The sequence below is a fragment of the Octopus bimaculoides genome, chromosome 9, assembly GCF_046866305.1.
Source record: "Octopus bimaculoides isolate indiv1 chromosome 9, ASM4686630v1, whole genome shotgun sequence".
Taxonomy (NCBI): domain Eukaryota; kingdom Metazoa; phylum Mollusca; class Cephalopoda; order Octopoda; family Octopodidae; genus Octopus; species Octopus bimaculoides.
The window spans coordinates 66059859-66087078 of NC_142936.1; the positions used below are offsets into that span (position 1 = coordinate 66059859).

The window sequence follows — 27220 nt, forward strand, 5'->3', positions numbered from 1 at the left end:
TCATGTGTATGTATGTGTGTATGTATACATGCATGCGTGTGTGTGCGTACGTGTGTGAAGTCGCTCTTGGACGCTACTGGTAACATGTAACCCAGTACAACTTGTTGCATGGTGGGGTCGTCGGCGACTAAAGTGGCAACCCCATGAAGCTTGTTTGGTGAGAAGGGTGATTGTTGGATACCCTGCAGGACGAAAAATAAGACCTGTCAAAGGGTGGAAGAGCTCATATATATATATACACATACACACTCAGATATGAATTCGTATGAATAGCAGGTAATTCTACTTTAGAAACTATATATTTTACGCCTTACCCAGAGACATTAGAAACATATATATGAAATAACTTGACTTCAACAGGGAGATCAAATCCTTATCGTGTTCGATTAGGATGAATTGGCATAGAAATGGGTTATATCTAAACAGAAAAAAGTGTATTTTCAAAGAAATGAACATTAATTTGACATAAAATTTTGATATGAAATTTTCACATCAATTCATCGTTTAAATTAGGGTGATCATAGTAAGGCGGTGATAATTATGATGGTGACAATGATGATGATGATGACGATGGTGCTAACACCGATAATATATATTTTACTTTAAGAGACACAAGGTTAATTTTATTACTGTAATAAATACGGTTGATCAAATCGCCTCGGTACTTTTACATGCAATAACTTCATAAAACTTCACAAGATGAAAGACGATTGCAAACCCTTCGACCCTAATTAGAAAAAAGGAGAGAGGAGATAATACATTTTTAAGATTAGTGCTCTTCCCATTTTTATATTCTCGCCGTTTGGTGGATAATAACGATAACACTACTACTACTAAAAATAATGATGATGATGATGATGATGATGGGGATGATGATGATGATGGGGATGATGATGATGATGGGGATGATGATGATGATGGGGATGATGATGATGATGGGGATGACGAGGACAATATCAGCAGCAGCAACAACAACAATAATAATAATAATAATGATAATAATAATAATAATAATAATAATAATAATAATGCTTGGATCCAACTTGTACAAATGCAAAGCAAAAGTCAAACATAAAATAATAATAATAATGATAATAATAATAATAATAATAATAATAATAATAATAATAATAATAATAATAATAATAAATGCTCTGATGCAATACCAGGCAGTAATTATATCGTGATGCAATATCATTCAGTGGCTCTCAGAGCTTCTGATCTTAACGGTTTGGAATGTTAGTCTTGGTGCAAAAGACGGGCTACAGCAAATATTCTGCTCAATATCACACAATTGCTTGTTAGATGTTTGAATCTAACCAGTTGAGCTTGTCTATCCCTTAGTGGCTGACGATATGTGCATCTGGGAGCATCATAACCATGTGTTGAGAGGAACTCTTTGGGAATTGAAACACTGGTGTTTCGTTCAACAGCCTTAAAGAACCCTTTTTCAGGGACCTTTTGAGCAAGATGAAAAGTTTAACTAGGCCCCACCTGCAAGGTCATGCGCTGTTTATCTAAATATGGGATCACCATGTCGCGCACATATGCTTGTGATGTATATGCCTGGTGTACCCATGTCAGATGTGTAGTCATGATGGGTATACTGGGCTTCGTATATTTGTACCCCAGTGACATTTGGATGGCATGCACTGCTCTCTCACTCAAAAATAATAATAATAGTAAAAAAATCATGCCTGCTCATTGATATGACTGTCCTAATCGACACAAATGCATCTGTGAAGACCTACCAAAAACTGAGCAAGTATAAAGATCTTGAAATAGATATTAGCAAAATGTGGAACTTCAAGACTGTTGTCATAAGTGCAAAAGGAGCTGATTCCTACGTAGCTCAGATACCAGGAAACCCCAAAGTGACAGAAATTCAAAAGATAATGCACATGAGAACTGCCCTTATCCTACGTAAAATACTGTCTATGTAATCTCAAACTTTAAAACAAACTTATAATTTTCTTATGTTTTCTTAAGCATTCTCTAGAACAATACTATGTGCAAAACCAAATATATTACATCCTAGGCATAACAGCAACTTGAACTGCTAACTTGTCGCTTGAGGTCTCTGGTTGAAACTTGGAGTCAACTTGTACAAATACAAAGCAAAAATCAAACATATAATAATAATAATGATGATGATCATGATGATAATGATAATGATGATGATGATGATAATGATGGCGCGAAGACAACGATGATGATTATGTTGAAACGGTATACTTACATCCCAGCAACATAGCAAATATGGAAAATATCTTCTCAGCATTGGTATTGGGTGCAACGTTTCCAAACCCGATGCTGGTGAGACTGGTGAAGGTGAAATAGAGTGCTGTGAGATATTTGGTCCGAATGCTGGGCCCACTAGTGGTGTCGTTTGGCAGATACGGCTCATTTAACGTTTGGGCCAGGTTGTCCAACCAGCCTACCTTTGCTTTCAAATGAGGCCGTTCCATGTTTGCGATGGCGTAAAAAATACAGGCCAACCAATGGCCTATCAGAGTGAAAGATACCATCAAGAGTAATAGAACAGCAGCTCCATATTCTGCGAACTGTTCGATTCTTCGAAGTACGCGTAAAAGTCGCAGAAGGCGGGCAGTTTTAAGAACACCGGTGATAGTCATAGTCTGAAAAATATAACAATATTCACATTATTATTATTATTATTATTATTATTATTATTATTATTATTATTATTATTATTATTCATATCACAGAAATAAATTGAATAATTTCCAACAGTTCAAGATCTTTAAGAAATTACACACTCACTATAAGCTTGCTTGCTCTTGTATTATCCTAGGACCGCAGAGAGGGATAACTATAGTTAGATTCTATTGAATTATGTGAATAATCCGGGGTTACATAAGAGACAGTGGGGTTATCATCACTAGCAAGAGCACTACCATGAAAACGGTTACTATGATCATTAATAATTACATAATCTTCATTTGCACTAGAATCGATGCGGATGTTATTCGGGTTGGTTGCACCATCATTATTTTTTGTTGTTCGTTTTACTGTTAGCACATAGTATTTACGAATTCCTACATTTGTCATAAACGAGTTATTAGTATTGCTTCTTTTGATAATTCCATATCGTAATTACTGAATCAGTCGTCAAAGATATAAAGTCAATTCTAGAAGATTTAGGTAGCGAAACAATTTCATTAAGAGAAAGAAAAATGCTTTTCGTCAAGACGAAGCTCTTTTTTTTATCTCAAGAAAACGAATAGAAACTATAACCCGAAAGATAATTCCAGATTAGGTTAAGCACAAACTGGGCACAGGAATGAACAAAGTAATTACTACAAAATTATTAAAACTGGTTGAAAATAATAAATGATATCAATTAATAAAATATCGATGAAATGTTTAAGTTTATTTATACATCAAATCGGCAAAAATCGGAACACTTTGTGGTACAGTCTAAATGTGAGGTAACACAGAAAGGTTTCAGCGTAGTGATTCGTTGTATATTATTTTCGATTCCCAGACCGGGCGCTGTGAGTGTTTATTGAGCAAAAACACCTAAAGCCCCACGAGGCTCCGGTAGGGGAAGGTGGCGAATCCTGCTGTACTCTTTCACCACAACTTTCTCTCACTCTTACTTCCTATTTCTGTTGTGCCCGTAATTCAAAGGGTCAGCCTTGTCACACTGTGTCACGCTGAATAACCCCGAGAACTACGTTAAGGGTACACGTGTCTGTGGAGTGCTCAGCCACTTGCACTTTAATTTCACGAGCAGTCTGTTCCGTTGATCGGATGAACTGGAACCCTCGATGTCGTAAGCGACGGAGTGCCAATAACAACATTATATACACAGACAATGACCGCACTAATCTTTGATTCAATATTCAAATTATTATTATTAACTTGTATCCTTATATTTGTACATGTACATTCAATAAATTATTGGATCAATGTTTATCACGTATAAAGGTTAGGAATCTTCTGCATATAACTTACTGGACGATATATTAAATGCAATATGTGTTACTAGATAGGAGTGCCTTTCGTTGAGTATGACATAAGCATGTTACATAGGAATAGGGAATGAGGGTGAGAGAGGACTACACATTATAACTAGTGACACAGATTCCTCTACATGTCTCTCTGATTAGTTTGAATTTGCCTGAATAGGTGAAAGAAAAGATGAGACAATACCATAGGAAGAAAAAGCAACATAACCCATATAATTGCATGTTGAACAACCAAAGAACGCTTTGAAGGCACGATTAAAATTCTCTCAAAAGGACAGATGTTCACACCAGCATATTAAAACTTTAATTTTACACGTTTCGGCCTTAAGTACAAAATTATGCCTAACGTAAACAACTATTTAAGGAAGAAATACAATGATGAATGGATTCCACGAAATAAAAGAAGATTCACTCAAAACTTAGAAATAAAAACAATGGACAAATTATATGGTCATGAAACTAGCTTTCCAGAAAATAAATTACCACCGCCAAAGTACAAATCAAATACAAACCTAGAGGAATGAGAAATTATCGATGAGCATAAGGATGATAATATAGAAACAAATACAGCAGTCAAAGATAGTGCCGTAGTCATTACGGCTTTTTTGAACATCTCATTAACCTTACACTGAGACACTACCTAATATGAAATGGTAAATAATTACCAGCAGCCAAAAATAATGAAGAAACTTATCATGTCGATTCACCTTCTCCGAAACTGGTTTATCGGAGGTGAAATGTCATTAAATAATGAATTTAAGTGCTCCCAAATCAGCAAGTGCGAAACAATAAAAAAAAAAAAAAAAAAAGACTGTAGCGAATCATCTTATGCGTGACCTTCTAAACTGGATCCTAATGAACTTCAATTAAGAAAATTATAGAGCGTTCCGCATGAGAAATGCAGGCTTTCATTAGTCTTTTCAATATTGTGTGTTCGTGTGTGCATGAACGCAGACACATACACATAGATATGCATGTATGTATGCATGTATGTATACATACATGTATATGTATACACCTTTTTATAATATACTTTATTATAGATTGAGATACCCAATCTAAACTGCCCGACGGACAGGAAAGTGAAACTGCCTGGCAGTTTTTTAGTGATACTTTTGTGATGTTCTTGCAGCTTCAGTTATAATAAAGCATATTACTCTACCTCCGGTGTTCGAGTACTATTTTCTCCCACCTTGTTAAACATTTATGTGTTTACTTCGGTGTATATGTACATTTATATATATATATATATATATATATATATATATATATATATATATATATATATATATATATATATATATATATATATATATATATATATATATATATATATATATATCGTAACATATAATTGTCAACCAAGTGTGGCGTCTTATACAGGGCAGTGCTACTGATGTTTATAGCTCCAGGAAGACATCTCTTCTAGCTGGTTAACGACACACATTCTGTGTCCGATTGATATTTGCGAGGGTCATCGTTCCTATCTCTAGCCTTACGTAATACAGCGTATGTTAATCACCAGCTAGTGATGAAAACTTAATCCACGTAAGGCTAGAGATGGGAGCGATGACCTCTCCTCGCAAATACTAATCGGACACAGGATGTGCGTCGTTAGCCGGCTGGAAGGTATGTCTTCCTGGGGCTATAAACGTCAGTAGCACTTTCCTGTATAGGACGCCAAACTTGGTTGGCAATTATGTTATGATTCTGTATTGCTACTGTTTATATCTCGCTAGCTTATTTCTTCTTTTTCGAGATCAGCGACAGTTTGTCCCTGGAAAAAGCATATAGTATTTTGCGAGAGGAATGAGTTTTCATCACTAGCTGGTGATTCCCACAGATGTGAGTTGCGACTTTTTATTTGAGTTTCTGAACTGTTGAATTGCGGAGTTGTTGAGTTGATGTACTGTTGAATTATTGAATTATTGAATTGTTGAATTATTGCATTGCATTTGTGAAATTGTTGAAGATTTTATTTGGCTTCCCCATTTATGGATGAAGCGGTGAATAGCGGAAATATGAGTTCACAGGTCCAGACAGGCAGTTATGCTGCGGTAACAGGCAAACGCCTGACAGCCGAACTATAAGTAAAAGACATAGACGACAAGAAATTTGATAACCTGTTGAGGAAGGAAGGAGGATGCCTTAGACTGAAACCCCACAAAGAAGTAGCAGAGAAGGCGGAAAGAAAAATAACTACTTATCGAACGCTGAATATAGCGACAAGAAAAGTAGAAATAGCAGGCTTCGAAGAAATAGAAGAATGTTTAAAGAACGTATAGGAAGTAACGACATTCTATAACAGAGGAAGAAAATTTGGCACGGTAGAGGTGCGCTTCGTTAATGAGAATGAAACAAAGAAGTACTCCACCGTAGCCTTGAAAATGGCAAAGTGGGCACTCTTACCTACTTACTGTGGCAGACGTGCAGCGAGAGTATGGATAGGGAGAGTGCCACCCGAAATTAACGAGAACTGGCTTATGGCAGCAATCTTCTACAATACAGAAGAGAAATCAGAGATACTGAAAATGTCAAAGACAGCGGAGGTCAACTGTTAGAGGTACGGCCTGGAAGTGATGGTACATGTCAGCCTACCTGACCTCCACAAAATTGTGGAAGAGATAATCCAACCCGACGAAACCAGATTGAGAATCATGGTGGAAGGCAGACCGCCAATATGTTTCGAATGTGGAGTAAGGGGGCACATAAAGGCAAAGTGCACCTAGAAATACGAACAGGAGGTGGAGTGCCAGAAAGAAGCAAATGTAATAACAGAGAAAGAAACAGAGTTCACTGAGGTAGAGAATCCCCTCCGAAAAAGAAAAGAAAAACAGAGAAAAAGGAAAAAAGGAAAAATGAAGCAACGAGAGATCGAACACAGGAACCGGAGCCTTCAATAAGTAAGGAAGAGGAGGGACAGAAGGAAATGAAAGACGAGCAACAGAGCGAAATAGAAAAGCCAGCACTAACGACAAAAAATGAAGAGAGATTGGTACCCAAAGGAAAACATGAAAGACTGATAGTGATGTACGAGTAAAGTGCTGAAATAGAAAAAATGAATTACAAAAATTAAAGGTGTAATAAGAGTGAGCTTGGTTGATAGGGAAGAGAATTAAAACCTGAAAGCAGTGTTGCTGGATGACAAAAGGGTGGCTAGACTGACAGAGATATTCGGAAGCAGAGTGGACAACACACCATGTCGAGTTCGATACGATGAATTACCACCAGTGGTAAATTTTGCAGATCTAGATATTTTTTTTTAGGTTAACACGGCACAGACTGAATAGTAAAAACAGTAAAATGAAACTTTCTACTTTGTGGGGTGGAAAACTATTTCCTCGTCATAATTTTTCACACTTCATAATTCATTTGTAAATCATTCTATGTACCCCATGTTTGTCCTTGTAATGTCCTTTCTATATTAAGGCTTTATGCCTATAATAAAGAAACAAGCTGGTGATTAACACACGCTGAGAACGGGCAACCACCCAGAAACTCGAGTCCATGTGTATCACGTAAGGGTAGAAATGGGAGCGATGATCTCCCCTCGCAAATACTAATCGGACACAGAATGTGTGTCGTTAACCAGCCGGAAGAGATCCACTACTGGAGCTATAAACGTCAGTTGCACTCTCCTGTATAGGGTGCTACACTTGGTTGGCAATTATATGTTACGATTCCGTATTGCTACTGTTTATATTTCACACAGTGATTTAATATAGTATATATATTATATATCTTCACGGTGGTGCACCAGCATGACCGCAGCCACTTGGCTGAAACCCATAAATAAATAAATAAATGATATATATATATATATATATATATATATATATATATATAATAATAATTTTCCCAGAGGATGTAGCACCCGTTACCAATATAGCATAAGAATTTACCTTAGGAGATCATTAACTAGATTCCTTAAGGGTCGTTCTCACAGTTTATATTTATATTATAAGGTTTTTAAACTTTTAAATTTTCATATTCAAAAGAGACAGAGACTTCAAATTCGATATATCGATTTATTCACCACTCTATGTTAACATTTCTGTGCCAAACTTATCCAGTGACTGGTCCATTGGATTTAGACATTTGGCACTTCTTCAGGAGTGGTTACCTTTCGAACAAAACACGAAAAAACACATACATAACTATTATTAGGTCTTTAGGATCTCGTTAGCTTTCGTCTTTGTTATTATAGGGGAGATAACTCCTTAATTTTCTATTTTTATTGCTAACTCCTTAATTTTCTATTTTTATTGCTCTCCTGTGGATTTCCACTAGATTAATTAATTATTTTGTTTGGCACAGAAATGTTAACATAGAGTGGTGAATAAATCGATATATCGAATTTGAAGTCTCTGTCTCTTTTGAATATGAAAATTTAAAAGTTTAAAAACCTTATATATATATATATATATATATATATATATATATATATATATATATATATATATATATATACACCCTACGTTCTCTTCTTCACTTCACTCAGTCGTTCTGCTCTGAGATCGTATGCAATACTCCGATTTCTACATAACCCTAAAGCACATTCAAAACTAGATCCCAAGACATAATCTTGGGAGGTTAAATACAACTAAGTATTTGTTATGTTAAAATTAATTTCAATGAGTCCTGCAGGGAATATCTTCCGTAAACTTACAAGTAAAGTAATTTTGATTTTGGTTTTATACAGTAGAAACTATAAATGCATTGTTGATCACAAACTAAACCCTCCAGATAAATATCTAAATCCATTTTGATCATCCACTGAACCGTATTATATTAATTCACACAGTATTAAATGTTTGATTACATATATAAATTCCTAGATGCAATATTCATCTCTTACACAATGTTGTTTTAGTGTTAAATCTATCATGCCTTTCGAAGATAACTTCGACACATTCTGGATTTTGTCATAGCTATGTTATATGTTTCTCATTAAATAGATACGAATATCACAGATTACTAATAATTCTAATTTTTGGCACCAAGCCAGCAATTTTTGAGGTGTAGCTAATCCATTATATCGACCTTAGTGCCCAGCTGGTATTTATTTTATCGGCCCCGAATGAATGAAAGGCAAGGTAGACCTTGGCACAATTTGAATACAGAACACAAAGACGGACCAAATGCCGCTAAGCATTTTTCCCAGCGTGCAACCGATTCTGCCAACTCGCCACCTTACTGAATTCTTCTTTAATTTTTAATTTCTTTACACTGTTTCAGCTTTAAAGCTGTGGTGATGCTAGAGCACCAAGATTGTTAAAAATATTTACTAAGATCTGTTGGTGGATGAAGGAATTGGTTTATGTTGATATACATTGCTAGTATAAATTTTAACTGGTTGTTAGCGCTTTTTATGATTGGTGTTTAGACACCATCTTTTCTGATAGAGCAGGCTACCAGATATACGTAGATTAAATTATCTAATGTGCGGTTATGTTTTTAAGATGTTGGAGTAGGGTTTTAAGAAGTTGGTTCGAAATGCAATGGTAAAATGCAGAGGTGTTTTGGGAAGTCCACCGAAACAACAGCTAACTTCTGAATGAATTATATTCATCGTACGTATATGCATATGCATATATGTATATGAATTCTTACACGCGCGCACACACACACACACACACACACACACACACACACACACACACACACACACACACACACACACACACACACACACACACACACACACACACATACATAATTGTATTAAGCTGCATCACTATCTATAATAAGGTTAATATTAATATTAACCACGATACATAGCTAGAAATTAGAGCATCAAACCTTTGATCCTACTTGTAGTGTAAATCTAAAGTGTTAATGCAACAAATGCTGATCTCAATAGCTGTAATAATAATGATAATAATAACAATAATAATAATAACAATAATAATAATAATAATGATAGTAGTAATAATAATAACAATAATCATGTTTATTCGAAAGGTAGAAATCATGTTAATAATAATAAACGTTACTAGACATAAATATAATTGCTTAAGTAGAGAGGACAATACGAAAACAATTAACTGAGATATTTTCGCAGGGATAATGATGTAGAGTCGTTTAGGCCAAAATGTAATAGCACTATGATAGTGATTAAGCCAGAATGTGGAAATACGAAATATGTAACAAATGAACCTACTCACTTTACCTATAACTCCATTCGAACCAATATGAACCGAAACGAAGGGTATAGACGATTATGTAAGAGTGGTGATTCGGATTAAATTTACTAACGAACATAGTCGCAGAAATTTTCAATGTTTTGAATAAGTATTTCCTTACATTTGAACCATATTGGAAGATACTTAAAAGACACTGTGAGTTAACCTACTCCACAGCACCTAATATTTCCCAGTACATATCTAGATTCAACAGTGCATCCAGCAATTATATTTCCCTTAGAATTAACTAAGTAATAGCATTAATGCACCGAGGTCTAATGATCAAAGTAGTATCACAAATCTTAATACGTCAGTAAACAGTAAGTCTAACCCATGCAATCGAGCAAAATCGAGTAAATGAACTATGCAATTGTAGAAACAGATCCCTGTCTCCACTTGAATATTGTTTTTGCAAGAATGTGCATATAAATGTTCTGTACGTGCACTAACAAATGTTTATGTATGTATTGTGACTACCTCAAATATGTTTAAATTTAGATATTGTTATAAGACTTGGGGATTTAGGAACAGGAACAAAACTAATTTTACATCTATAGCTAGTTTTCTATGGATGGTTGCAGATAAAAAGTTTGAGTGTGAAACTACTTGCTCTATAATATGCAAGGCAGAAACGTATACATTAGCAACGATATATGTAATGTGTGTATATCGGAAACTTATAAAATAATTAAGTGTAAACCATATCTCATTAGTTAACGAGAAGATGTCATAATGCGATATCCACACATGTATCGTACGTCCAACGTATTGACGTTAATCTAGATGCACTATTACTAGTCAATCCTTGGAGGTTTGTACTCTTTACCATACTAAATTTATTCAACGACAGTCCGTTGATTTGATTGGCAATTTAAAATTACTCTATAGAGATAGTAATGATGACTATGAATGGTTTATTCTATGAACTAATTCTATGAAATAATTTATTCTATGGACTAATTAGCTATAAATCTCTATTCTATGAACTAATTAGCTATAAATCTTTACTTATAAATGCGTTATACGATGTCCATAAATGTATTACTGTTCCTCTCTATATTATACTTATAATGAAATTATTAGCGTAAACTCCAATACGATAATGATACTACCGGATAATTCTAAAATGTATCTTTCTTAGTTTACTTCAAGATTTAGGTTTTCCCTACTTTATTTAGCTTGATTATATCTGATTCCTAAGTTTTAACCTGTCGTTTCCAATTACATTATTTATCCTAATTCATAGGATTGATATTGGGATAACTTGATAGGATATGGACCATAGTATGCATGTATGTGTTTGAATATTGAAAGCATGTGTACACGTATGAATATGCACGTATATATACGCGAATAATATTATACATTAATTTGATCATTTAAACACATTGAAGAACTTCCAGTAACTGTGAAATAATTACTTTGATATTTATTTATTTATTTATTTATGTGTTTCAGCCAAGTGGCTGCGGTCATGCTGGTGCACCATTTTTTGCGTGAGAATTGTTGTACGTGCGTGTGTGTGTGTAAGCGTCTCCATGAATATGAATATCTGAGAATATTCATATGAGGTATGCGTATGTTTGTGCCGTTATCAATGATCTTGGAATGACATTTATGTCATTCAGAATCAACCATGCTTGAAATTTTATCAGTTTAGGTCACTTTACTATGCACCTGAGTACCTCAGCAAAATCATACACATTGTCTTTAACAAATCTGTCCTCCTATCTCGATATTTAAACCAATTTCATTTTTCTTTATTTTTCATACAGCTTGTTTGTTTGTCTCTTCATTTATTTATCTCATTCATTAATTTCCTTATCGTATGATGTATTAATTTAAAATCTACTGGATGATCAACCAAATATTTGTAATGCAAATCTTTATTCTTTTATTTTATTGTATTTACCATATTGTATTTTTTTTACAGAATTCTTTTTAAGCTACTGCCATCGGACCGTTTATAAATTCCATATACCGCTATGTTTCGTATTTGCAAAGTGTGAAATCTGCCGAACACATTTATAGCTACATAATAGAAACTATTTGCTATTTATAGTAGAGTTTGGACTTTCACCTGCCACGAAATGCCTTGAAATGTTGTCTATTCCTTTGTTACAGTATTGTATTTATGATATATGTGTGTGTGCGTGTGTGTGCGTGCGTGTGTGTGCGTGCGTGTGTGTGTACCAAAGGATGCTGAAAGTGCCTGGCTTTAAGGGTATCGCGAAAGGCGTAATTGAAAGCTCAACTTTCCGAGTTCTTTTACAGGGTTTAGAAAAACTGAAAGACCGCTGCAATAAGTATGTGATTGAAAGGGTAATATGTTGAATAAATTCATAATTAACTGATCCTTTCTGAATTGTCTTTTATCCAAAAGCAGGAACTTTTCAGCAACTTCTCGTGTGTGTGTGTATGTGTGTGTGTTTATATATATATATATATATATATATATATATATATATATATATATATATATATATATATATATATATATATATATATATATATAATATACTCATCCGTGACGGTAAGGTCAACACAAAAGTACTCCATCTGGTGAGAGATAAATATTTAATTGACACAATACATGTTTTTGTGTGTTACTAATAAGATTTCGCATCAACTACCTTGGAAAACAAATACATAGACGTCTCTCTATCTCTCTCTCTCTCTCACTCTCTCTCTCTCTCTCTCTCTCTCTCTCTCTCTCTCATATATATATATATATATATATATATATATATATATAGTTTGATGGACAGTACATGTTAAAGATTTTTAGCAACACTTTAACCCACATGTCTCTTCTTGACAAAAAAAAAGCAAGAAGAGAGAAGTGCTATAGTGAGTCACTGAGGTTACATGATGTGTGAGAAAAAAGGTTTGAGAAAGAAATGGAAATAATAATAATAATAATAATAATAATAATAATAATAATAATAATAATAATGATAATAATAATAACAACAATAATAAAGCTGAAGTACAAACTAAATATACAGTGCATGTGTTTAATTGGCAAAATATGACTATCCCACAATTTATTTCACTTAGCCCCAGTTCACTCAACTGTAAATAGAGACCCTACGGTGGAATAATCTTTTCATTAGGTGAAATGTTGGCCTCCTCGTATAGCCTGGCACGGTGGCATCATTCGAAATCTACAAGGATGCAAAGTGCATTATGACCAGCGATGTGTATATATGTGTGTGTGTTTGTGTGACTCAGTGATTAGAGCGTCGGGCTTACAATTATGCGTTCCATTCTCAGACCGGGCTGTGTGTTGTGTTCTTGAGCATGACGCATTATTTCGCACTGCCCCAGTTCACTCAGCTGTAGACATCACTGGTGCCAAGCTGTATCGGTCTTCGCCCTTTCCTTGGATAACATCGTTGGTGTGGAGAAGAGAGGCTGGTATGACTGGTTGTCTTCCATAAACAACCTTCCCTGGATTTGTGCTTCGGAGGAAAACATTTTAGGTACAATCTGATAGTCATTCACGACCGAATGGGATCCTACATATATATGTGTGTGTGTGTGTGTGTGTGTGTGTGTGTGTGTGTGTGTGTGTGTGTGTGTGTGTGTGTGTGTGTGTGTGTGATGTGTGTGTGTGTGTGTGTGTGTGTGTGTGTGTGTGTGTGCATAACTTGGGGCATGAAGCATGTGACATAAATCTGCAGATTCAGAAATGTAACATAAATATATTTGCCGTGTTTAACTTTAGATTAAAAATTTTTCCAGCTTTTTAAACTTCCAGTTCATTGCTTTCCCTAAATACAAAACATACCTAAATTATCACGCAATTACTTTGTTTCTGTGGTTTGAAAATTAAACATTTGTATTCGTGAATGAGATGTGAATCGATTTGGTTACAAAAATTAAATTTGTATAGTTACAAATGAGGATGCGGAAAAATACAAAACAAAGGACCTGTCTAATAAGAAATATCTCTTCTAATCAATGTATACAGAGAGGTGGCAACAATGTTTACAGAATAAAGGCAGATGCTGAAGGCTTCATTATAGCCGCACAAAAGCAATGCTTGATAATAAAAATACAAAGTCCTAATTGTAATCTCAACTCTGTAATAGCAATTAAATATTGATTAATCAACACCAAGAGACAATAAATCGTCTCATTTATGGTAACTTCAATCAGTGAGCTCGTATTTAAAACATCTATTACTAGTTATTATTCTTCAATACACTCTTTTGAAGGTTTCTGTTAGGAAGGATATGATATTGTGCATTGATAAACAGTTGAGATCAATTGTGTAGATTAAGTGAGTCAGCCTATTCAGAGGAACAAAGATCTTTGTAGTTGTATTAGCAGAATTATATTAACAGAACGAGTTTAAAGTGCTCATAAGACGAACAACAGCAGTCAAAAATTTGAATGGGAGAAATGAGTGCACCGCTTCGTTCGGATGTATGGCCAGTGTTGTTCAAAGGTCGATCTGATTATGACCTACTAATCATTCTGGGAAAGTCGGGCATTTTGAATGCACAGATGGCGTGGTAGTCCACTCCGTGTGTGGAAGACCCGTCGAATGAGGAGAGACAATGCTGGCAGTATTAACTTTTCTGGCCGACTTGCCTTGCTCAGCTGCAGTTACTTTATTGGTCTAATATGTTTCGGAGCCTTCCGAACCAATGCATACCTTTCTTCTCTGTCTAACGTTGTCTCTTACGTCCCTTTATGGTTGATATTGAAGGCTTTCAGTAAAGCTTTCCCTGTGGCTCTGCAGCACTTTTCTGGTCTCATCGAGAGCATTTATCGCGCTGGAATTCGCCGTAAGGAATGATCCTTGGAAGGCTGTGACCTGGCATGCGAGTAGCATGACTTGCCCAACGTAGATGTGACTGCACTAGGATTGTGTGACTGCTGACTAGTGCAGCACGAAAGAGTACGTCTCAATGAATTATCTTCTGTGGTAATTTCATGTGAAGAACGTTCGTAAGGCAAATGTTATAGAAATGATTTAACTTCCTTGAACGCCGTTGGTAGTCAGGCAATGCTTCACAGCCATATAACTGAGTAGTTCTATTTCGTTGGATGTATTTAGACGTCCTGATGTATCATCTTTCAATAAAGAGGAAATCAATATCCTTGACGCAGTTTTCACTTATGTGTAGAAAGTTTCAAAAGGGCTTATGAGCCGACGTTAAATCCAACATGGCCTGTGTGTTGTTTCAACGAATATATCGACCAAGGGATGTAAAGCAATGTTATTTCTATTATTTTGTTTGATATTTGAGTATTTGAATGAGAGTTACGCAGCAAAGTGACCCATGAATGGTTTGAAGATAGCAATTCAAGACAAGCAAGATAGCTTACCGAAGCATTTGAGGTTACAGAAGGAAGAAATAACAATATGAACAACTAAACATTTAGAAGATGTAAGAGTGCTTGCTGTGTTTATTTGATAAAACTTGTCCCAGCAGAGCTTAGGATAAAATATTATTTACGCAGAACCATCCCGCCATTTACTATTGAGTAAGACTATCTTATTAAATATATTCTTTCTAAATTCAGATAGTGGTGATGGTGGTGGTGGTGGTAGTGGTGGAGGAGGTTCAAATTCAAAATTACTTGACTGCTATTTCTACAGGACATGTGACTACCTAAAGGTTGTAGTTGAGACTGGAGTTGGTGAGATTAGTAGTGAAGTTAGAGGAAGTGGGCAGGTTTGTATATAGAAAAAAATGGCCCAGTTAAATTGGAATTAAAACAAAGAATCTTATAAATTAGGCACTTGAAAGTTATTCTAACTCAATAGAAAATGATTAAATATAAAATATTTACAACAAATTTCAATCATTACGGAAAAAAAGATATATATTACTCATAAGTTTGATATGGATTATACTCCACGTGTATTACCAACAGTTTTCGGAAACGTATGCATACATATCCTCACTTTTCTTCCACTTTATACCTAATTTTTGTTGTTGTCGTTTGAGCCCTTTTGTTGATGTCGTTTGCCCTGATACAAATAACTTTGATAAAACGCATTCCATTCATGTCAATCAGTTTTTTTTTAATGCTATTCCAAAATTCATTAACCAATAGGTGTTTTTTTTCCAAGACAGTACGATATGATACTTTTAAAGGAGATTTGGTTACTATTTTTAACAGACAGACTGACGACATAGAAGCTCCTTTGTTGGTTTGTGTGTATTTATGCTTAATATTTATATTAAGTCAAATACACAAGATGGAAAATAGAACATTGAAATAGAAGACAAACAACATCAATATCGATGCAATGGAAGTAATAAAAGATAAAAAGTGACATAAAATATGAGTAATATAAATCAACCAACTACGTCAAGTCCATATAAAATAAATGAAGAAGGCTGATATTGAAATCAATAAATGAACATGAAAGTAAACAACTAAAATCATTGAGGAAATAATAACTACAGAATGAAATCATTCTCCGTAGTAAAAAAACAAAAAAGTGTGTAACCGCAAATAAAGACAAGACTATCAAACAAAAAAGTAGAGTAATGGAAACTGTTACAAAAAACTTGAACAAAGAATAAATAAATGAATAAATAAATAAATTAAAAAGGAAATTCTTAATCAAGAGATAAGGCAAAAAATAAATAAAATAAAATAATAAATAAATTTTGAGAACACAAAACGAAACGATTCAAGCAAAATGAAATGTTTTAAGACGACGAAGAAAGACTAAATTAGAGTGAAACGACATAACTGTCAATTCACTACACACACACACACACACACACACACAGACACACACACACACACATATATATATATACATATATATATATATATATATATACATATATACATACATGCATATATATACATATATATATATACATATATATCCATACATACATGCATATATACATATATATATACATACAGGGATATACACACATATATATATACATACATATATGTACATATATATACATACAGATATATGTATATATATATATATATATATATATATATATATATATATATATATATATGTGTGTATATATATATAATTATGTGTATTTCTTCTATCTTAATGAATAAAAAGTCTTCTGATAGAATAAATGGGTTAATAGAAACCAATGTAGCAAAGAACACAAAATAACTGTGGTTAGCTCCTGTTTTTAAGGCAGGAACTCCTTGAAATTTTGGGTATTTGAGTATATTTAAGAATTTAAGGATTGGAGAAAACGCATGTTATAATTGCATACTTTATTCCTACATATCTTTCATAGGATTACAACCTGTGTGATCCAAAGGGATCTTTGATATTAAAATTGTAACCTTCTCATCAGGGAAAGCATTTGGTATGTGTTGTCCAACCCACTATCCGGCAGCGTCCAATTCTCTAACGGCTTTTTTCAAATGAATCAAGTCATAACCTTATCCATCTATTGTTTTCATAATCGGTCATAATGTCTTACGTTTAAGATGATTCCCATGCTTTCCCTGATGAGAAGGTTACAATTTTAATATCAAAGATCCCTATGGGTCACACAGGTTGTAATCCTTTGAAACATATGTAAGAATAAAGTATACAATTATAACATGCGTTTTCTCCAATCCTTAAATTCTTATATATGTATATATATATATATATATATATATATATATATATATATATATATATATATATATATATATATATATATATATATATATACATATATATATATACATATATGTACATATATATATATGTAAATATATAAAAACAAAAAGATAAAAAGATAAAGAGAGCAAAGGTAAGGTTGGAGAAGTATTTTATGGATAGAGTCTTACAGCTGTTTCTGGGAAGATCCAGTACTTCCCTTCATCGGAGACAGAAAAAATAAAGTAATCTATTATTATATCCATAGGCGGATATTTTTAGTATGAAGTGGTAAAGAGTGTGATGTGCTGAAAAAAGAGAGAACAGTACTTGAAATATAGTTTCATTCCAGTGGTAAATATCCGTGTAGAAATCCGTGCAAAGTAATCCTTGTGTGGATAATCCGGAAATTTATGTTGGAGCGAAAGTTGATATAGCATAGATAGCAGAGGTACATATATTCCATATTGCGATGGATCTTTGCTTGTTTACTTGAAGAATGGCCAAGTCAAGTGAAAAGTGAGCGGTAATTAGGTCAAGTCATGAAGACAGAATGTGAAAGGGGATAGAGGAGAGATAGAGGCGGAGGATGGTAGCAAAATATTTTTATGGTCAGTCGGTCTTAACAGGGTAGAGGGGATGAGCATATAGAGTGAAGGAGGAATAAGGGGCATGAGGTTAAAAGGTCTAGTGAGTAGGAAGGAATGCGTGTGTGTAGTATATAGGTGGTGGGGGTATGAGTGATAAACCAAGGACAGAGATAAAGGGAAGGGATGGGTGGGAAAGGTAGTTAGTAGTATCATATTTTAGGATGCTGCCAAGCCTATTTATAGAAGGTGGAAAGGGATTGAAAGAAGTGACGTAGTCTATGCGTAGGTGGTGTTCTTGTGAATTTGAGAATAGAAGAAATAGATTTGGTGGTATATGTGTGGTGAAATGATCGAAAGGAAATAATCCTATTCAAAAGATGGTGAAAGATGGATGTTTTTGCCAGGTTGAATAGGTTGCCTGTGGGGGGTTGTGTGATTATGTTGCGTGATCGTTTGTGCAATTTTGTTTGTGATAGAACCTAAATGTGTGAAAAGAGCAGTGGTTGCAGTTGCTAAACGCTTCGTTATATCGATTAAGTAGAGTGGGAGAATTGTATTTTAAAATATGGAACGCCTCCGTTAGGCAAAGCTTGCAATTGGAGCGCTGGCCCTGGTATGGAGTTCCAGAATTTAAGATGGACCATTTTAAGGTGTATTGGGTATTTTTGTTTTTGAGGTGATGAATATGATTGGCTAATGTTGTAGATTTACTGTGTTTGTCGTATCTAAAAGAGTGCATGTGGGCTGCGTAGCGATGTTTAAAGTTTATAGTTGCACCAATGTACGTGGCAGTAGAGTTATGTAATAGATTTTTCACGGTGCATTTATATATTACATTGTATCTTACGCAATGTGTTTGAAGCGGACAGATAGTCCCGGAGCGACAGTTACAAGTGTAGGAGGCTAGAGGGTTGCGTATGCTAGCGGTTGAGTTATTATTATTGGAGGATATGTTATTAGGGGATGTGCAGGAATCTAGATCAGTGGAATTATTGTTATGGCTATTTGTCCTATCAGTGTTATTATTGGTATTGTTATTGTCTAGAATATTAATGGGTTGGGATCCATTGTGGTTTTGTTCCAGTGTACGAGCGTTAGTGTTAGAAGAACGTATATTGATGTCCGAGTTGGGTGTGTGTGTGGGTCGGGTGCTGGTGCTAGCATAGTTACGGTTGCTTAGGTTTTGGTAATAGAGCGAGAGTTTATGTTTGTTAGAAGCTGCTATAATAGATTCAAAGTTAGGAGTGGTAGAATACGATAATTTTAAAGTGGATCTGTTGAATATAGAGTGGTATTTGTGTTGTCGTGGGAAGTTAGAATCTAGTATTTTAAAGAAAGATTTGGCTAGGTTCCTAGTGTTAAGAGAGAATGGGGGGGGCGTACCACAGGATTGGGCGGCCACCGCTTTTTTTTTTGGGGGGGGGGGGGTTCTGTGCATGTTGTAATTAAGGTGTTTAAGTGGAGGGCAGTTGTCTATACTTTTGGTAGGGCTAGCTGATTTAAACATCTTAGATTTTGCCCTAATGTTATAGGTGTGATTGTGGGGTCTGTTTGGATATGTGGGTGGTTGGGGTGCGATTTGTGATATAAATTGTTTAAGTCTGGTGTTATGGATGTATTTTATTTGTTGTGAGAAACCGCTAGCCGCTAGTGCTTGGTTGTAGTATGGAGCGTGATTGTTAAATATTTCTTCAGAAGAGGATAGATCAGATAAGCGGGTAGAAATCCCTATGATTATGTTATCGAAAGTAGATCTGTGATGATTAGATTGAATATTGAGGTATTTAAGGTACTGGTTGGGTTTATGATAGGGAGAGTGTTGCGAGTTAGATAGGTTCAGAGAAACGTCCAAGAATTTAGCCGTTTTGTATGCGCTTTCAAATGTTATTGATAGATTCATACCTGAGAAAAATTTGTATAGATCCTTTTTTGTCCTCTCAATGGAAGATTTGTTAGTAGTCTTGGTAACAAGTAAAGCGTCATCCCTCACCAATTAAAATCACACTTCCTAACATCCATGGTGGTCTATATAGGGATCTTTCACCATCTTTTGAATAGGATTATTTCCTTTCGATCATTTCACCACACATATACCACCAAATCTATTTCTTCTATTCTCAAATTCACAAGAACACCACCTACGCATAGACTACGTCACTTCTTTCAATCCCTTTCCACCGTCTATAAATAGGCTTGGCAGCATCCTAAAATATGATACTACTAACTACCTTTCCCACCCATCCCTTCCCTTTATCTCTGTCCTTGGTTTATCACTCATACCCCCACCACCTATATACTACACACACGCATTCCTTCCTACTCACTAGACCTTTTAACCTCATGCCCCCTATTCCTTCTTCACTCTATATGCTCATCCCCTCTACCCTGTTAAGACCAACTGACCATAAAAATATTTCGCTACCATCCTCCGCCTCTATCTCTCCTCTATCCCCTTTCACATTCTGTCTTCATGACTTGACCTAATTACCGCTCACTTTTCACTTGACTTGGCCATTCTTCAAGTAAACAAGTAAAAATCCATCGCAATATGGAATATATGTACCTCTGCTATCTATGCTATATCAACTTTCGCTCCAACATAAATTTCCGGATTATCCACACAAGGATTACTTTGCACGGATTTCTACACGGATATTTACCACTGGAATGAAACTACACTTCAAGTACTGTTCTCTCTTGTTTCAGCACATCACACTCTTTACCACTTCATACTAAAAATATCCGCCTATAGATATAATAATAGATTACTTTATTTTTTCTGTCTCCGATGAAGGGAAGTACTGGATCTTCCCAGAAACAGCTGTAAGACTCTATCCATAAAATACTTCTCCAACCTTACCTTTGCTCTCTTTATCTTTTTGTTTTTATATATTTACATATACACATGCTAATACACGACTTATAATACCCAATCCTGTTCATACAACGACTGGGGCAAACTAGTCGATATACAGCACTTACTCGGTATTACCTGTATCCTGGATTTGGTTAAATCTAATACCCTCCTCAACCTTATATATATATATATATATATATATATATATATATATATATATATATATATATATATATATGCATACATACATAAATACATACATACATACATGTATATACATATACATACACATATATATATACATACATTTATACATATATATATATACATACATGTATACATACATATATATATACATAGATATATATGCATATATATACATATATATATATATATATACATATATATACATATATATACACACATACATATATATATATAATATATATAATATGCATGTTTATATGTATGTATGCGTATATATATGTAAATGCATATATATGCATAAATATATATGTATAGATATATTACGTTCTTATATTCATAAATATATATATAAATATATAAATATATATATATATATATATATATATATATATATATATATATATATATATATATATATATGTGTGTGTGTGTGTGTGTGTGTGTGTGTGTTGGCATCTGTGTGTGTGTGTGTGTGTGTGTGTGTGTGTAAGCAGAAAAGTAAAATTGTTACAAAACGAACAGAATGGAAAATATGAAATGCACGAATCATGTTTAAAAATGACCCTAGTGACAGTGAACCTCTTTATAGAATGAACAAGCAGTAGTATAGGCACTACATTGATATTCAAAACAACTCGGTAAAACATATATTTGTATATCTGATAATAATATTTTGCTGTAACTGAAAATACTTCACAAACTTTTTTTACGTAACCGGTCTGTCAGAGAGGAAGAGTTTAGTTTATAAAATAAATTACAAATATGTATAAATGGTGTAGAAATTAAAACTTAATGGTATCATCATATAAGCAATAAAAGTTGATTGGACAGAGCATTATTATTACACTAAATAACTGAAATCTGTTGGATGAAAAGCTACTGATCGTAACAATAAAACCGTAAGCATTAAAAACGAGTCGAAAATGAATTTTAAAAGATGGATAATATAAACCATCTACACTTGTGGAAACAAGTACGAAAATACAGCAATCGCAAAAGGAGTTTTAGAAATTAAGCACACACACACACACATACATACACACACAGAGAAATTAAGCACACGCACACTCACACATACATACGATCTAAAGTTTTCATATAACAACAAACTATAGCATACCCGAAACAACTTCCCTTTCACTCTATATGAAACCATTGGTCGCTATACACTTAATCTTTTGGGTTTCAGCTATCTAAGCAAAAGGAAAATATGTACCATGAGAACAGCAGATCTAGTAAGTGTGATGACAATTAGATCTCGTATGTGTCCATCCTGTGAAGCGAGAAATCAGATAGAATTTTATCCGTTGCATACGGAAACATAGATCAATAAAATGGATCGAATTCGTGAACAGAAGAACCTAGAAAAATCCCGAAACCATCTTCTGTAATAATAAATGTAGAGTGTACCTCATATACTTGAATAATTTCAAACTGCAATGCTCATCGATCCTCCAACCCTAGGTGAACTAATCCCAAAATACAACTTTAGGGAAGCACTACACGAAAGGAAGCTGAATATCAGTTATAGAAACACAACAATCAAAGCGAAACAAAACAAAAACGAAGCTGATCCAGCAAACCGTTGTGTAATGTATACTCCTCAAAATGAAAAAAAACAAAGGAAAACTGTATTGACAACATCAGAGAGTAAATAACTATACCGCAGATAAGCTTCAGCTATAGGGATGTCATGTAGATCATGATGATCCTGTTAGAGCAGTATAAGCACACACCACAATCTGTATAGGAGAATTAGCTCACAATATGGGTGAATATGCCAGGGGGCATTAAATAAATACAGTGAAAAATAAATTGGTAGATATCCATACTTTTTTCAACATGCCAGGTAGATGCATAATAAATAAATAAATAAATAATATTGAGATAAAATTGTTTCCACGCATCAAAGCTCTCGACACATTGACTAGCCACAGAAGTAGTCCGTACACCTGTTAAAAGATTCTAAAATCACTCACACTTTCAACGGAATGAATAAATGCAGTAATATGACAACCACCACCACACACTGCTATAGTAATGTTAAGATGAAAAATAAGCTAAGATTAAAGTTGTCCATACTGCACAATTATACATAAAACACAAACACATATAAGACCACAAACTCACACATTTACAACTGACCAAGTAAATAAACATATAGGTACTTATGCTACAACCAGCAAAAATATAAACAATCAAGCGTAAACAAAAATAATAGAGAATACAAAATATTAACTCGACAACGTGCTCCATGCTTGATAGCATAATATAAACAACAAAGAAAATCAATTGAAGAATATAAAAACCATTGGAAAAATCACAGTAACGTGACGAAAAATTTTAGATGAGTATTTTAATATTAAAGTATAACTGAAGTAAGCACCAGTCAGTGTATGTGACTACTGGCAGTTTAATCTAGTAAAGTACAACAATACTAATGTTTCGACAATTATTTTTACACCAGAACTCTTGCAAAAGATATTCAAAAATATGTACATCTTAAAAATTGTTTGACGCTTAATAAACTGTAAGATATGAACAAACGTATACTCTAAACCTAGTTATTTTTCTTGTCTGTGTAGATAAATGAGATAACTAAAATGTAAAACATAACATTAAAGTTGAAATTTACACGGAAAAGCCACAAAAATTTCAAACCTTTCTTTGTTTGATTTGGCAGCATATCAATGTCTCTTGTAGATGAAACTATTAAATAAACTCCAGCAATTGACTGAAGGTGTGGCTTTATTGATTTCGGAGGAAAAAACAGGCATTTTACATTTAAGTAAAGAACATTGAGCTATAAATCTAAAAACATAAAAGTATTTTAAAAGATATAAATTTAATGATTTAGGAGAATAACAGTAGCCTCCCCTTTTGGCTTTATTCAAGGCGACTGAGACTGGTGTTAATGTTAGGGAGGGAAGAAAATTATTCTCAGACCGAAATATATTCCGAAAACTTGCAACAGAGTTGACAATTAAGTTACCTGAGAATAAGGTGTGGTTATTAAATAAGGTGACGGATTAAGGCCATCAACCAACAACAGGAATGGTGTTTTCGATCTGCTTTCATAGTTTCCAACTTAACAATTTCACTCACACCGCTTGCAGTCCTAACACTTTAGTGATATCAATGACGATGTTCTAGACTGAGATGGAAATAATATCTATAACTGGAGGCACAATAGCCCAATGGTTAGGGAAGCGGACTCGTGGTCATAGGATCGCGGTTTCGATTCCCAGACAAGGCGTTGTGAGTGTTTATTGAGCGAAAACACCTAAAGCTCCACAAGGCTCTGGCAGGGGATGGTGGCAAACCCTGCTGTACTCTTTCACCACAACTTTCTCTCACTCTTACTTCCTGTTTCTGTTGTGCCTGTAATTGAAAGGGTCAGCCTTGTCACACTGTGTCACGCTGAATATCCCCGAGAACTACGTTAAGGGTACACGTGTCTGTGGAGTGCTCAGCCACTTGCACGTTAATTTCACGAGCAGGATGTTCCGTTGATCGGATCAACTTGAACTCTCGTCGTCGAAACCGACGGAGTACCAACAACAACAATATCCATGAATCTGCAAAGTCACGTTTTAAATGGCACGCCCATGACTGCGTCTATTTTTTTCTGACTTTTTTTGTCAACTTACTGATACCGCTGAAACTTATTGATTTATCGCATTAACATAATTCGTCATGTATAATTCTATTGTTTTTTTTCGTTTTAGATATTTCTTACAAGACTTACGTAAAAAAAAAAACAGTGGGGTTATTCAAGCAGAAAAAAAACAAAACAAAAGCAACTCAAACCCATACAAGGAAAAGACAACCAAAATAACTGAGGTGAATATAACATCACGGATATATAACCATAACAAGGCCATATGGAGATCAGTACAAATCAGAAGAAAACAAAAATAATAATTGTAGAAAATCTCATAAGTAAAACACGATGTAGTATACACCAGAGTATATTTAGCAGGGAGAGCACATTAGCAGAAAACTATCCCCAAAATAACTAACATATATATTCCCATGCAAAAAAGTTGGTTAAATGTTAAAATACATGAATACATTATATAGGAAAATAGTCTCCCATCTTTATAAATAATGAACATTAGATGAGAAATAAATGGTTCACTCAGAATTTGTAAGTAGTTGCTACGAATATCACCTACGAGACTGGTATCTGTGATGACGTTAACAAATGAAAATGCAGCTACTAGGAATATTGTATAATCTTGTATTCTTTTAATCGTTTCAAGCCATTGGAGTGGGTTCTTTTGTTGCTCATGGCGACACCAGAGCGTATTACATTGAGGTCACAGTTACGGAACATAAAGCGATTCGAAATTATCACACTCAAGGACACACACATGCATATACCAGTATGTAAATCTATCTATCTATCTATCTATCTATCTATCTATCTATCTATCTATCTATCTATCTATCTATCTATCTATCTGTCTGTCTGTCTATATACATAGATATACTTATACACGGGGAGGGGGAAAAATGAGGTATATAGTAAGAATCACATCAATGTTATAATACTTAATTCATTAAAATTGTTAGCACATTAAATTAGTTATCCTAATTTTTGATATTTTCAGTGTCATTTAAGCAAAACAGACCGAGAGGATAAGTACGAGGTTTAAAGAAATAAAATTTCTGGGGTCGATTTGTTCGACTAAAACCCTTCAAGGCGGTGCTCTAGCATGGTCGCAGTCAAATGACTGAAGAAAGTAAAATAATAAATAAATATATATATATATATATATATATATATATATATATATATATTTGTGTGTGTGTGTGTGTGTGTGTATTTATATGTATATATGTGTGTGTGTGTGTATTTATATGTATATATGTATATATGTGCGTGTCTGTTTCAAAGATTTAGCAAAAACATGACCAGCGGAAAATTCGTAGCTAATTTTTCATTAGATATCATCCAAAAGATCCCGACAATTTCGTGTCTTATATCATTAATATCAATGTTTATATATATATATATATATATATATATATATACATATGCAAGAAAACGTGTATATATACACATTATATGTTTTTTTTATATGTCTGCCTCTATCTAGCTATCAAGCTAAATCTCTCACTCTCTCTCTCTCTCTCTCTCTCTCTCTCTCACACACACACACACACACACACACACACACACACACACACACACACACATGTATGAATAGCGACTGACGCAGTGTTAGTTTAAATTAAGAATCTGCACATCATACATGAAGCACATATATTGTTGAAGCCGGATAACTGCAATATTCGTCTCGGGAGAGCATCTTTTATAGATGTATACTGTAAAAACACAGAAATATATGTGTATCTCATTCACATTTTCTGTTTATCATACTTCCTTACTGAATTTCTTTTTCATGTACTCTTTTGTATTTAAACTGTTTCTGTCTTTCTCTCATCTTTTCATTTTCTAGATAGCAAGGAAATTGTGACACTACTGATGACGTGAAGGTATTTATCATGTACGGCTTTCAGTACTCCGTCGAACTTAGAACGTATCTATCTATCTATCTATCTATCTATCTATCTATCTATCTATCTATCTTTGTCCCCTCTGTGTGCAGCCCTGTGTGGCTAATAAAAGAAAGTTATCTATATATGTATATATATACATATATGTATGTATATATATATATATGTGCATATATATATATATATATATATATATATATATATATATATATATATATATATATGTATGTATATATATATATATG

General features: G+C 34.2%; 1 protein-coding gene across 18 annotated transcripts in view; it reads right to left on the minus strand.

Annotated features, from left to right (window-relative positions):
• LOC106879147 (voltage-gated inwardly rectifying potassium channel KCNH7) overlaps positions 1-27220 on the minus strand; it is a 661705-nt gene that overhangs the window by 258835 nt on the left and 375650 nt on the right. For all 18 annotated transcript variants that reach the window (XR_016243164.1, XM_052970719.2, XM_052970716.2 and 15 more), the window contains one exon: positions 2240-2639. Coding sequence is in view for 17 of the 18 variants with exons in the window: in XM_052970719.2 (XP_052826679.1) it covers positions 2240-2639 (400 nt within the window). In the remaining variant the exon portion in view is untranslated. The remainder of the gene's footprint in view (positions 1-2239; positions 2640-27220) is intronic.